General features: G+C 45.3%; 1 protein-coding gene across 3 annotated transcripts in view; it reads left to right on the top strand.

Moving 5' to 3' along the window:
- The first annotated feature begins 1,344 nt into the window (after window positions 1–1,344).
- BCR (BCR activator of RhoGEF and GTPase) overlaps window positions 1,345–12,314 on the top strand; it is a 106,418-nt gene continuing 95,448 nt past the window's right edge. For 2 of the 3 annotated variants that reach the window (XM_074921553.1, XM_074921552.1), the window contains exon 1: window positions 1,347–3,491. In XM_074921553.1, the coding sequence (XP_074777654.1) occupies window positions 1,976–3,491 (1,516 nt within the window). In that variant the 5' untranslated portion in view covers window positions 1,347–1,975. Of the gene's footprint in view, window positions 3,496–11,250; window positions 11,274–12,314 lie in introns of all 3 variants that reach the window. The other variant, XM_074921554.1, reaches the window with a different exon arrangement.

Below are 12,314 nucleotides of genomic sequence, written 5' to 3'. Positions count from 1 at the left end.
GCAGTATCAAAGGTGAAAAGCCAATTTATTTTATTTCTGTAAAAGACTGAGATTTCTATGAAGATTTATAGATTTTATTATGATTTAGATGATAACCTGTTTTCCATATAGGTCAGCCAATGCCTGTTATGTGTTTAAAAGCTGAGGAAACAAGTGCAGGAAAAGAGGTTGAAGCCAGGAAATAAAAACCAAGAGGGATGAACTATGCAAAACTGAATACATGATTAGCCATGTGTGCTATGTCTGAAAATACCCCAAAATATTTTGTTTGGCGCATAAAAAAACATGAAGAGAAAAAGTGTTTAATGGATTATGAAACATTACATATCTCAAAGATAAGAGAGCTACTCCTCTGGACTTGTGCTTTTCATTCTTAGGGGATTTGTTTAGTTCTTGTTGGAGCTATACCCTACCCTCTTTTCTAGTGATATGTGCTAGAAAATACACACCTCACCACAGACATGGAAGAAGCAGGTTTAGGGGGGATATGAGACACACGTATCTCACTTTTTCCTATCATCCAAGCAGGCACGGTGGAACTTCAGGTGTATGTTACCACTTTTTCTTTCCGTGTACTAATCCAACCTCTGAATACAGGAGACCATGTCCTGTGATTTCAGGAGTGATACTCAGCAGCCAGCCTTTTGTTTAAAGCGTTTGCCCCCTTTCATCCAGAGCTGCGGCGTGGAACTGGGTTATTGTGGTAATGCAGTAGGAGGAAGGTGAGACTAACGCCCGAACAAAGCCGCCTTTATTGTTAATAGCACCGTGATTTTGGAGTGCCAGCTGCCCATGTCCGAGGTCCACCTGTCATTTATTGGTGAGGAAGGAAGGATGCGGTGGGTGACAGGCCTTCCACAGCATTAGTGGGGGAAAACGCGACCTTTGAAGGTGAGCTGCATCCCTGCCTGCGGAGAGCGCTGCTGCGAGCGCAGGAGAGGGAACACAGAGTTTACACACAGCGGCCGAGGGCGCGGGTGTGGGGGCACGAACGGCCACCCCCCGCGGGGGGGGAGCTCCTTGCTTGGGCGCAGTCTTGTCTCTCTCAGGGGACGTCCAGGCCGCAAGCGTCCGCCCGTCTGCCACCTCCGCCTTTGTCTCAGCGGCAGCCGCCTCGGCGGGGCGCGGGGCCGCCCCCGGTGCCGCGGGCACGGCCCCCGCCGCCGCAGCCCCCCGCCGCCGCGGCCCGGGCTGCCCCTTTAAGAGGCCCCAGCGCCGCGCCTGGCTCCTTCCCTCTCCTCCCCTTCCGCAGCGCCAGCGCCGGGCCGCGCCATGGGCAGGCGCGGGCAGCCGCCACCGCCGCGCCGAGGGGGCTCCCGCCGGGCCGCGGGGCGCTCGGGCACCCGGGGGTAGCGGCGGGGCTCGCCGCGGGACGCGCCGCCGCCTCGGCCGCTCGGCGCGGAGGCCCCGGAGAGCGTGTGCGCCCGGAGGACAGCACAATAGCCGGGAGGAGGAGACAGGGAAAGGGGCAGGGGGAAAGGAGGAGAGAGAAAGAGAAAGCACAACACCGGGCTGGCGGGCGCAGGACGGAGCGGAGCTCTCCGCGGCGTGGCTGCGCGCAGGACCCAGCCCAGGGCGGCCGCGGCAGGAGGGAGGTGGGTGGTGAGCGGGTGGGGGGCGATCTTCGCCTTCCCTCCCCCGCCCCGAGCCTGCTCCTTTGTCCACCCACTGTGAAGCGCTCGGGGATCGCCGGGGTGGGAGCGTTGTTCAGTAGCAAAAGCTCGGTCATGCCGGGGAGGGAGTAGCGAGTGGCCGGGGGGCTGGGGCCGGCGAAAGCGGAGCGAGACGGGGAGGAGAGCGCGCCGAGGACTGCCGTTCGCTCCCGGCTTCCCTGCGTGGACCGCGGGGGACACGCATCGAGTTGACCCTGCCGGAGCTGCTTCTGCTTCTACATGTGAGATCCGGTTGGTTTATTCTCTCCACCTATCTCTCTCCAGCCTCCTTCCCGTATTCTCCACTTACTCCTGTATGCAAAATGGTGGACCCTGTGGGGTTTGTGGAGGCTTGGAAAGCACAGTTTGCAGACTCTGAGCCTCCTAAAATGGAGCTGAAATCTGTGGGAGACATTGAACAGGAGCTGGAGCTATGCAAAGCATCTATCCGGAGACTGGAGATGGAGGTCAACAAGGAGAGGTTCCGCATGATTTACCTGCAGACTCTTCTGGCAAAGGAGAAAAAAAGCTATGATAGACAGAGATGGGGTTTTAAACGTGTTTCTCAGTTGCCTGAAGGGGGTGCAGAGCAGCAGATCCAAGACCTGCATCATCACCAGTCTGCTGACCAAGACGAATATGAGAAAAGCAAGTCACACCACGGGGAGGAAAAGTTCAAACCCAGGATACCCTCTTTGCGGAAGCTGTCTACCCAGAGTGATGGGTCAGACCTGTCGCCTTCGGACAGTCCCCATCACGGAGAGGCAGAGCAGGACAGGTGTAAGTACTATGGTGAAGAGAAACTGAAGAGAGTTGTAGAAGATGCGGAGAATCGCTGTGATACAGATGGCTCTCCTTCAAAACACAGGTCGGCTTCCACTCGCCGGCTAGTGGGATCTGCTGAGAAGGAGGGATCGTTTGAACCTATTTCGAAGGAGAGAGGGAACAGCACCAGCGTGGCAGCCCTAAGGTCCAATTTTGAGAGGATTAAAAAGGTTAATTCACATTCTTCTGGAGATAACAAGGACATTGTTGAAAAGCCCTTCTATGTGAACATGGAGTATCATCATGAGAAGGGTCTAGTAAAGGTCAACGATAAAGATGTTTCCGATAAAATAAGCTCTCTTGGTAGCCAAGCCATGCAAATGGAACGCAAAAAGTCTTTGCACTCCCTCCCTTCTAACATGGTACCCAGCTTCAGTGAGTTCCAGAGGCCTGCTTACAGGGGAAGGTCCTCGGAGAGCAGCTTTGGTTATGATGGAGAATATGAGGATGCTGAACTGAACCCTAGGTTTCTCAAAGATAACCTGATTAATGCTAACGGCAGCAACCGCTCACCTTGGCAGCCCATGGACTTTCAACCCTATCAAAGTATCTATGTTGGTGGAATGATGGGGGAAGGAGAAGGGAAAGGACCTATTTTGCGAAATCAGGGCACAACTGACCAGGAAAAGCATCTCACCTGGCCAAGGAGGTCTTATTCCCCCAGGAGTTTTGAAGATATTGGAGGAGGATATACTCCTGATTGTAGCTCTAATGAGAACCTTACCTCCAGTGAGGAAGACTTCTCCTCAGGGCAGTCCAGCCATGTCTCCCCCAGCCCCACCACTTACCGCATGTATCGGGATAAAAGCCGTTCTCCTTCCCAGAACTCTCAGCAGTCCTTTGACAGTAGCAGTCCACCAACCCCCCAGTCTCAAAAACGGCACAGGCAGCAGCAGGTCATTGTGTCTGAGGCTACTATTGTGGGTGTACGAAAAACAGGACAGATCTGGCCGAGTGATGGAGATTTGCCTTCTGGGAGATGCCACCAGGACAGCTGCTTCCATGGGGATACAGGTGCGTACCAGCTTTTTGTTTAGTCTTTTAAAAGTATGGAGCAGGAAATGGAATTGTGAAAGTGAATGGGAGAGGTTTTCTGGTTGACCCCGAGTGAATTGCTCTAAGGGGGCAACTGTTTTATGTGAGAAGTCTGTGTTTGTTTTGTAGCTGTGCTGTTTTAGGAAGGGCCTGCAGAAGTATAGATCAGACTGCATTTTAGCAGTACAGATCAGAAGGGCTGATTCAGGCCTCTCTGGAGAGGATCACTGGAGTCCCATGTTAATCAGTTTTTTTAAGTGTGAACACTGAGGTAAAAAGGGGCCAGAATAGTTCAGTATTCACCACCAGATCGTTTCCTCCCTTGTGTTCTTGCGCTGAGGAGTAGTTGAACTCTGCCTCAGAGGTGGTAGTGTGCCAACATGCTACAACCTGAGGGCTTTGCTGGAGCTTTACCAATAATGATGCTTCTTCCACAATCTTGTTTTTTCCTGTCTGTATTAATTGGAGTGCTAGTTTCTCGTTCTGTTTCGTGTCATCCTTCAATTAGGGCTGATTGGAAGTGAAGATGGTGCAACCCTGTTCTCGAGGCTTTCTGCTATCACTAAGTGAAGGAAGAGCTTGGAATATCAGGGGGCCCCGAGGGACAGCTGTTAATTTAATTTCAGCAGAGTCAAAATTTTTGTTTGGGGAAGAATAGGCAGTGTTTGGACCCGTTCTTATGTAAGCCATTTAGGCATGCAGGCCCGCCTGTGGAATCACAGTGAATTTATAGTTGGTGGAAGAGGCACGTGGTGAAGTAAGTTAATTCAGATAGATTTATTGAATGTATGTGGACATCTGAATCTGTTTAGTAAGGCCAGGCACATAATGTGAATAGTGTCTTATGCTAACACCAGTAGTCTTTTATGCAGTAAATGAAAAACAATCAAATCCAGGAATGAAGAAAACAGTATGATTTTTGATAGACTTCTGTCATTCTAAATCTGTGGGTTTTCTTTGTCTCTGTCATTTTCATAAGGGGCTAAGGCGTTAGTTGTCAATGTGACAATTCCTGAAGTAGTGAATTGAGAGGCCAATCAGAGATGTTACTTTCTCAGATTGTGTGAGTTCAATGTATTAGTTCTCAGAAGAGTAACTTTTCTGGAAGGAGATACCTGGCTTTACTTTCCCTGCTGATTGTTTTTTTGCCAGCAGTACTTTTGGGAGCCACAATGGAGGGAGAACTCTTCCCTGCCCCCCCTGCCACCTCTACATCCCATTGATTGGAAGGCTGCACGGTTGTAGTGGATATTCACTGTACATCAAACCTCAGCACCTTGCCCTCACCGTGGCTTCTTCCTTATCAGATCGTATATACATACTTGTTTTTTATCGGGGGCTACTGCATTCTTGTACGGTTTTATGCATATGTTTGTATCTTCTGGGTAGTACTTGTAATGCAGGGGAGAGGCTGAATCTTGTGCTGGTTTAAACTGAGCTGCAGCCATCTGTCTCTGCTCTTGTTTACTGATGCTCTTTAGATGACTGGGAAGCCTCCTGGCAGTTGCAATTTTTGCGGAAGGAAACAAAGGGGCAAAAATAACAAAGGTTGATAAAGCTTGAGGATAAATTCAGCTTTCAAAAAGGCAAGAGGTAATTTTTATTTTAAATAATTCAGCTGGTATGCAGTGCTAATAAAAAAAAGGCTGCTGAAGTCGAAACAGTTACAATTCCTGGTTGCGCTGGAAAGCTTTGTGTCTTGTTCCTAAGGATGACCACACAACTGCAGGCAAGGAGAGAATGAACTGATCCACCTTCTGCTTTCCTCAGCATAGGGGGTAACATGGCAAGCTTAGCGGGAACCTTCACCAGATGGCTAATCATTACTGTCTTGCACATTAGCTGGTGGCAACTTTTTACTTAACCAAAAAGGTTTATGCCTTCAGGATTCTGATTAATTCCTCCTGAGCATCATTTTATATGAATTTTCTTTCTTTCCCGTTTAGGAAGACTTTTGATCTGAAACCAATTGGCAGAACCTCTTTTTCATAAAACAAACAAAAGGCATGAGAGATCCCTGTGTGATTATCTGGCTGGCTACCATTCTGAACTATTGTGCTCTGATGCTCACTGTTCTCCATCACCATGTGATATGAAAGCAGCTCACTGATCCAGACAGCTTTTCCTGCACCTGTGGCTCAGTCACTGGTTCTGCCAGGCTTCTCTGAAGTTTTGCTTGAACAGAGTGCAAGTTTGAATCACAGCAGGTTCTGGCCAGCCTTAATGTTAATTAGCATCAAGTGGGGTTTGTTGAATAGTGTTTGGCTTCTTTGTGCATTTAGATTTTTGTATGCTTGCTGGCTTTGCTCTTCATGACTCTGGCCATAATAATGCAGAATGTGGTGTGGACAGGTGCGCTGTGAGCTTTCTGTCTGGATCTGCCATCCCAGTGCATCTTGGGCTTGGCCAGTGGACACGTGCTGTTTTGTCCAAGTTCTTTCCTGAGTTCACAGTCGAGTGATAATTTCCTACTTTTGTCTTACAAAAAAAGGACTAGAAGGAGGTCATCTAGTGCTCAAGTGAATGGGATCCAAGCCAAAATTTGAATCTGGGTTCTTGGAGATGGGTTATCAAAAACCTTAAATCAGACCAAGGCAGCAGAATGAGAGTTTTGGGGTTGAGATTTGGTAATAACTGTACATTCTATCAAATGTACTTAATGGGCTGGTGCAGAGATATTTATGTTAGGAGTAATTATGTATCACTAATTTCCTGTAGTGGGAATAGAAAAAAATCACATCTTAACTCTGTGTTAAGCTTGAATATTTTTACTATGAAAGTGGAGGAAGAAAAGTTGTTTTTTTTTTTTTTTAAATTCTGTATACTGTTAAACATTAGTTGCAGAGAGAAAGCCACTGGTTGTGCATTTCTGCTTATAATCAAGGGGAGAGTTGCATAGTGTCATTATGCAGTGACAGGGCCTCAGTTGGGCCAATTTTTTAACTAGATGGCCTCAACTGGGTCAGTTTTTTAACTAATAACAGTTTATTAATTGAGGAGCACTCTGGAGTTGTTGTTTGGCTTTATAGCTTGCTACATAAAATCAGTAGATGCTCTCTCATCGCTCTGTTTGTGAAATGATTTTATCTATCTGCATAACAACGTGGAAAGTGTATCTGGAGTCCACATAGATAATATTTACCTACAAAGCTGCTTTCTTAAAGGCCCCGGTAGTGACTTCTGCTCACTTGAGAGGACTTGATAGTGCTCTCCAGGGAGTTCTGCCAGGCGCTCTCTCAGGAAAGCTACCAACAGCCATAGTGTTCAATATAAGGTTAGTTTGGGGTTATATGTAATTGAATTCCACTTGGAGTAAAGTTTTATTTATTTTAGCCTCTGCTAAGTATGGGATTGCTGAATGTCCCTTTCTGAAGAGCATGGAGTGTTGTCTATATTTTTTTAGTGAGTTTGATGTGGACAGAGGAAAGAGTGCTGGAATTTACCTATGCATGTGAACTGCAAGACTCAGAATTCCTGTTATCTCAGCTGAGCAGAATGCTGTTTTAAAGCACATAATGAGAGCTGTAGATTCTTCAGGTTTTGTATGTCTTAAATGCCTGACCAGATAGGCAAGTATCTGAATTTCCTGCTTCTGAGGTAATCCTCAACACTAAATTTTAAAGCCCTAAGTAAGCATGCAGTATGTTGTCATGGAAGGACATTGGTCTGTACCAGTTTCTGCAAGGGTCTGTTCCTTAGTTACTTGTGTATTTTGAGATCTTGGACAAGTTTCTGAATTCTGTACTTCTTCCACCCACTATTGTATTCTGTGGATTTTACAAGATGTAGTTTGAAAAGTGCTTTGCAGTGTTTTAGCAGTACAAAGACAATTCATGAGGGAACACGCAAGTGTTGTTGCTGCTGTTTAGAAACACAGCTTTCCTTTGAGGCAGACTTCAGTCCACTGTATAGTGATTCTTCCTTCTGAGGATCCGAAATGTAGGAACTTTAACAAGCAAGCTGCACATTATGAATTTTAAGAGCTGCTGGCCACAGGTCTTGCTGTCAGTCTGTGACTTACGCTGGAGTCAGGAATAAGGTTTAAATTTTTTCTTGTTTTAGTTCATTTTGATGCTTAGTTTAGTTATTTTTGACAGTTGTTTTAGTTCATTCTGCTATTACTTTTTAACCCTTCGCTGTGATGATCAGTGGATTTCCTAGGAGCACTGATGACAAGATGCTGTTCAAATGTGTGCCCCCCCCTGCTTGATTTCCAGCAATTTAGTGGCTTTTGAGATTATTAAGATGCTTGTGCTACCACTCTCAGTCTGGGGAAGTGAAGATCTCCCTCTCTGCCAGATTTCTCTTTCCCTCCAGCTGAATTTAGTGGAATCTCTGGAGCTTCTGCTTTATGCCCCCAGAGACTATAGTGGACTCTGCAGTCCTGTTTGTTTTGTTCCTTCTTCCACAAAGAGTTGTTAACCTTTACCTCAGCCTGCCATAAATAATGACATGCAGGTAGACTTTATATTTGCTTTTCTTTGGTTCACCCTAGATCACGGAGTTTCTCCCACTCTAATGCTCAGGTTCTTTTGCAATTGCAAAGCACCTGTCTTTGAAATGAGGGTGTAAACCAACACAGGTAATAGTTGCCTGATACTGGGAAGCCCTGGAGAGTGCTGATGTCACCTGATCTGTCTGTGTGAAGCCCATTTTTGTGGGCTTTCCTATGGATTAAGTAGAGAGCTATGAATTCTGCAAGTAATGAGCTGGATAGAAAGCTGCTTGTCATCCTACATAATTACCAACAGTTTACAAGTGGTCTCTCTGGCAGTAGAGATGAGCCCGTGTTGTGTAGCTGCTGTTGCTGCATAAGGGCTACCAGGCAGGCAGTGACCTGTGCCTGGGCATGTGAAATATCATACTAGTGCACTCTTAAAGTTTGGGAGTGTTGTAAAAACTCAAGGCTAGCCCAAGCTGCAGCAGAGCCACACTATGATGACCACAGACTAGAATGCTGTTCTGTATGCCAGAACAGTTTGGCCCTGGATGATTTCGGCATGGTGATTTCACAGAGCTAGAGGCTAGATCCTTAAAGCATTGCAGTGGATGCCAGGCAGCAAGATGATAATGCCTTTCATTTGAACATGTGTGTAGGCAAGTAGAACCACAATATTAAGTCTGTGGCTCAGTGAGCTGTTCCTATGGCCCTTGCTGACTCTGTTCAAAGTACTGAAAAAGCACTGTTACATGGCCAGAGCAGTTGGGCTGACAGATGTGTGAACTGTGCATCCATTCTGCTTAACAATTGTTAGCTTCTGTCCAAATGGTTTCAGAGGAAAAAAACCCAGTTTGCTATTTTGTACAAAATTTTGGTCCTGCCCTGAGAGAAGCGGCAGGGAGAGTTGGGAGCATCTATGGGCATATTACCTGCTCCAGTGCACTATCTCCTTTAAGGTGGTGGCTGAAGGAAGAAGAAGAGAAGTAGAAAAAAATGATGACTTGGTACTTTTTTTGCACTGGCTTCCTTTTCTGGATTAGAAAGCTTTTCAGCTGTTTTTCCCTTGCAGAATCGAAGGTGAGCAAGGGAATGAAGAGCTGAGGATGGGGATGAGCATGGTTAGGGTTTGGAACTAATGAAAGGACTTTGCTGGTAGAGTGATGAAACTAATTGCTGTGTGGAGGAACAGGCAAACATGGTGAGAAGATGGGTCTGGTATGAAATGATTTACTTGTGCATGTAGATGGTGGACTTTAAAGCAGTGAAATTTCAATACATTGGGGAGTAAGGTGCTTTGGTCTTCTCTGTTTTCTCACCTCTAGCAAAGTAATTGCACAGGTGTGTGGTTTTAACCTTGAGGACTTTCACTGTTTAGTATAAGTATACATGACTCTATGTACAGACTTCTTGGTTCTTGCAGTTATGCTCACTGAAGCTAACCCTGAGACAAAGAAAGCTAGGAGTTTACTAAATTGTGGAATTAATTGCTCTACCACCTTTTCTAAGTGCTTCCATTAATATCTCTGGTTTGGATATTTGGATAAGACGTTAAGTACTGTGTTCAGTCACTCCTTATTGACAGCTTGCTTTTCACTGCCACCAGAAAGTTTCACTGAGGTGTGAGCAAAGGTAGTAGAATTAATTGAGTGGAATGGCAAGTAGGCATCCTGAGTAACAGACTTGAGAGGAGGGGAAAATAAGGTTTAATTACAAAATAAACCTTCAAGTATGGTTTAGGAAATGCTTATTTGAATACTGGACAGCACACTATAGTTAATGATACTCACTCTTAGGAGAAGTGTTGGGAGAGGGAAAGAGTGATTTGTAATCCAAGTTTGGCTTTGCTGGCTATCTGAAAGATGGGCCAGCAAAGGGGACAGTAGTCTATGAAGGTTTGGGCTCCAGCAATAGCCTGGAAACAGGTCTCTCAGCTTCCAGTTCTAGTAGGTTTAGCAGTTTGCTCTCTAATGCCCTCCCTCTCTCCCCAACCTCTTAGGGATAAACAGTTTTCATGCAGAGGCAAGGGGGACCTGTATTTCAGCTTCAAGGAATTTTGGAGGTCAGTCCATAAAGGTTAATGAGGTGAGATTTGGCAAGCTGTTTGAGGAGAATTGCTCCATTTCAATTACCATAGGGAAGCATATTGCTGTTCAGGAAAATCAGACTGTTGATTGGAAGCACAGCTTATCTGGAGCTTGCTTTCCCCCAGAGAGGCGAAGACGAGCAGGTTTTGTTTTTTTACTGTCTCCTCTTTGATTTGTTCTGCCCAGTCAGATAAGCATGGAAAGAATAATAAGGACCTGATCCTCTTCTTTCCCTGGTGAAATATCATTGACTTTTAATAATCTCTTGCTGGCACATGTAGGAAAAGAAATGGTGTTTAGTACAAGTTGAATGACAACTTTGCCATGCAGATAGCGGGTAGACTGCAAGTGACAACAGAAACGCTGGCATGGATTAGTTTGGGTGAACGGCATGTGAATGAAGTACTTCCAAAACAACAATTTGAGTGTCTTAAGTTACAAAGCAAGTTTTGGCCAGCTCTGATAACAAAGTGGATTGCTATCCTGATCGTATCTTTAAATTACATGGGATGCGAAAGTAACCATAAACTGTAAGTAAATCCTTGAATGTTGGTCTGTCCTACTGCTGAGGCAGTTTTGCAAATCCATAACTTTTCTAAATTTGTTTTGAGTTGTACTGTATGTGTTTTAAACAGTAAAACTGTCCTGCGTAGAACCAGCATGGTGTCTTTCTGTCACAAAATCTGGTTTTGGTTTGCAAATCTTCCTGTTGCTAAAATAACAAAAGCATGTCTCCCTTTTGTCTTCTTCCTAACTGCCAAAATGGTATATCTCAGACCCTTACTTAACCAGGTTATGGCTGATGTAGTAATCAGATTATTGCAAATGTAATTGGAATCTCTGTTTCAGAGAAAGCTCTGCCCAGACGTGGCAGCTGAAGCTGAGTTAGTTGCTCATGGCTACATGAATACACGAGGAGTATGTGTGTGAGAATCCACAATGATGCCCTGTAGGAAGAGTGAATTAGTTCAGTCTGTTGGTTTATACTACTGAATCGTGCCTGTTGGTATTGCAGGCCCTTTGCCTAGTTGTTATCTTCTGTTATTTTGTTATTTGCAGTCATTTCACCTACCCTTGTGGCTTCTGTTTGTTTTTTGTATTTTGGGGAGGGAGGAATTCTTTCTAGGGAGAATAAATCCACCACTACCTACCTTCTTTCAAAAATAACATATTAAAAAATCCCATCCTCTTTTGGAGTTTCTGCATAGTTTAGGTCTCATTCTAAAGCATCCAAAAGCTGCAAATTACTTGCAGGTTGGTCTGTGACAGCAGATAGTAACAGCTGTAGCAGGCTGCTGTGGATCACAGGGTATTATCTGAAATCTAAGAAGCCAGCTTTTGCAGTAGTTACTTAATAGTGAGCAACTCGTGTTTGGACTCAGCACCTTCTCTGTGTTTGTGACCTGTCCTTGATGTGTGAAGATGCACTGTGCAGCCTTTGCTCACTATGTCTGTTTACTTAAGGACCTGGAATATTCTACAGTCAACACTGAAATGCAGCTACTTCTCTGATGGGATATCTGCCCGCTGTTATGTTATCAGAAATTATATACTCATTTGGCTGAAAAGTTAGGTAAGGAGTGCCCATTTTGAACCCACAATATAGGTGAGACTGGAGCACGCTCTACTTGTTAGGACATTTTTTAAAAAAACCCAACAAAACAATACAACCCCCCTCCAAAGCCCAGCAAAACTCTGTTACCTACAGTCACATCTGTGTGTTCTTTTAAAATGGGCCAGCAGCTTCCTAGAATAATCTGTTCTGAAGAAAAATACCTCCTTCCCTGGAGCATCAGGCTTCAAACATGTCTGAGCTGCTAAAAAGTAAATGTGATTGGTCTGCGGTCACTAGGGAGGTGTAACGTACAAACACAGAGAACTGTATCAGCTGCAGTCTACAATTACGTAGCGTGGTATGATTTTGCCCAGGAAGACAGTAAATAGCCTCTCAGCCTGGCTGGGCTCAGAGCTTCCCAAAAGAGATTAGATTATGATTTTTAGTATGAGCCAAAGCACAGGAAAGTGTTTCTGTGACTGTGAGCATCCAACTGCTTCAGTTCATAGTAATCTTCATTTTTGCTTCCTGCTAACCTATCTCTGCTCCTGAAATTTTTTTATAATGGTCAGCAGTGACATTACCACATGAAGTTTCAGAAAATAATATGCTGAGAAAGTGAGTTGGTTGCTGTTGGAAGACTTCTGTATGTTCCCCTTGCCCTTGTCTTTCACCTTTTCTGCAGATTGCCCCTCCCCTTTGTTTGAATGTTGAGCATGGAA

Source organism: Athene noctua, chromosome 17 (assembly GCF_965140245.1).
Source record: "Athene noctua chromosome 17, bAthNoc1.hap1.1, whole genome shotgun sequence".
Taxonomy (NCBI): Eukaryota; Metazoa; Chordata; class Aves; order Strigiformes; family Strigidae; genus Athene; species Athene noctua.
The sequence above is the reverse complement of the archived record's forward strand: the minus strand, read 5'-3'. Positions and strand labels throughout refer to the sequence as shown.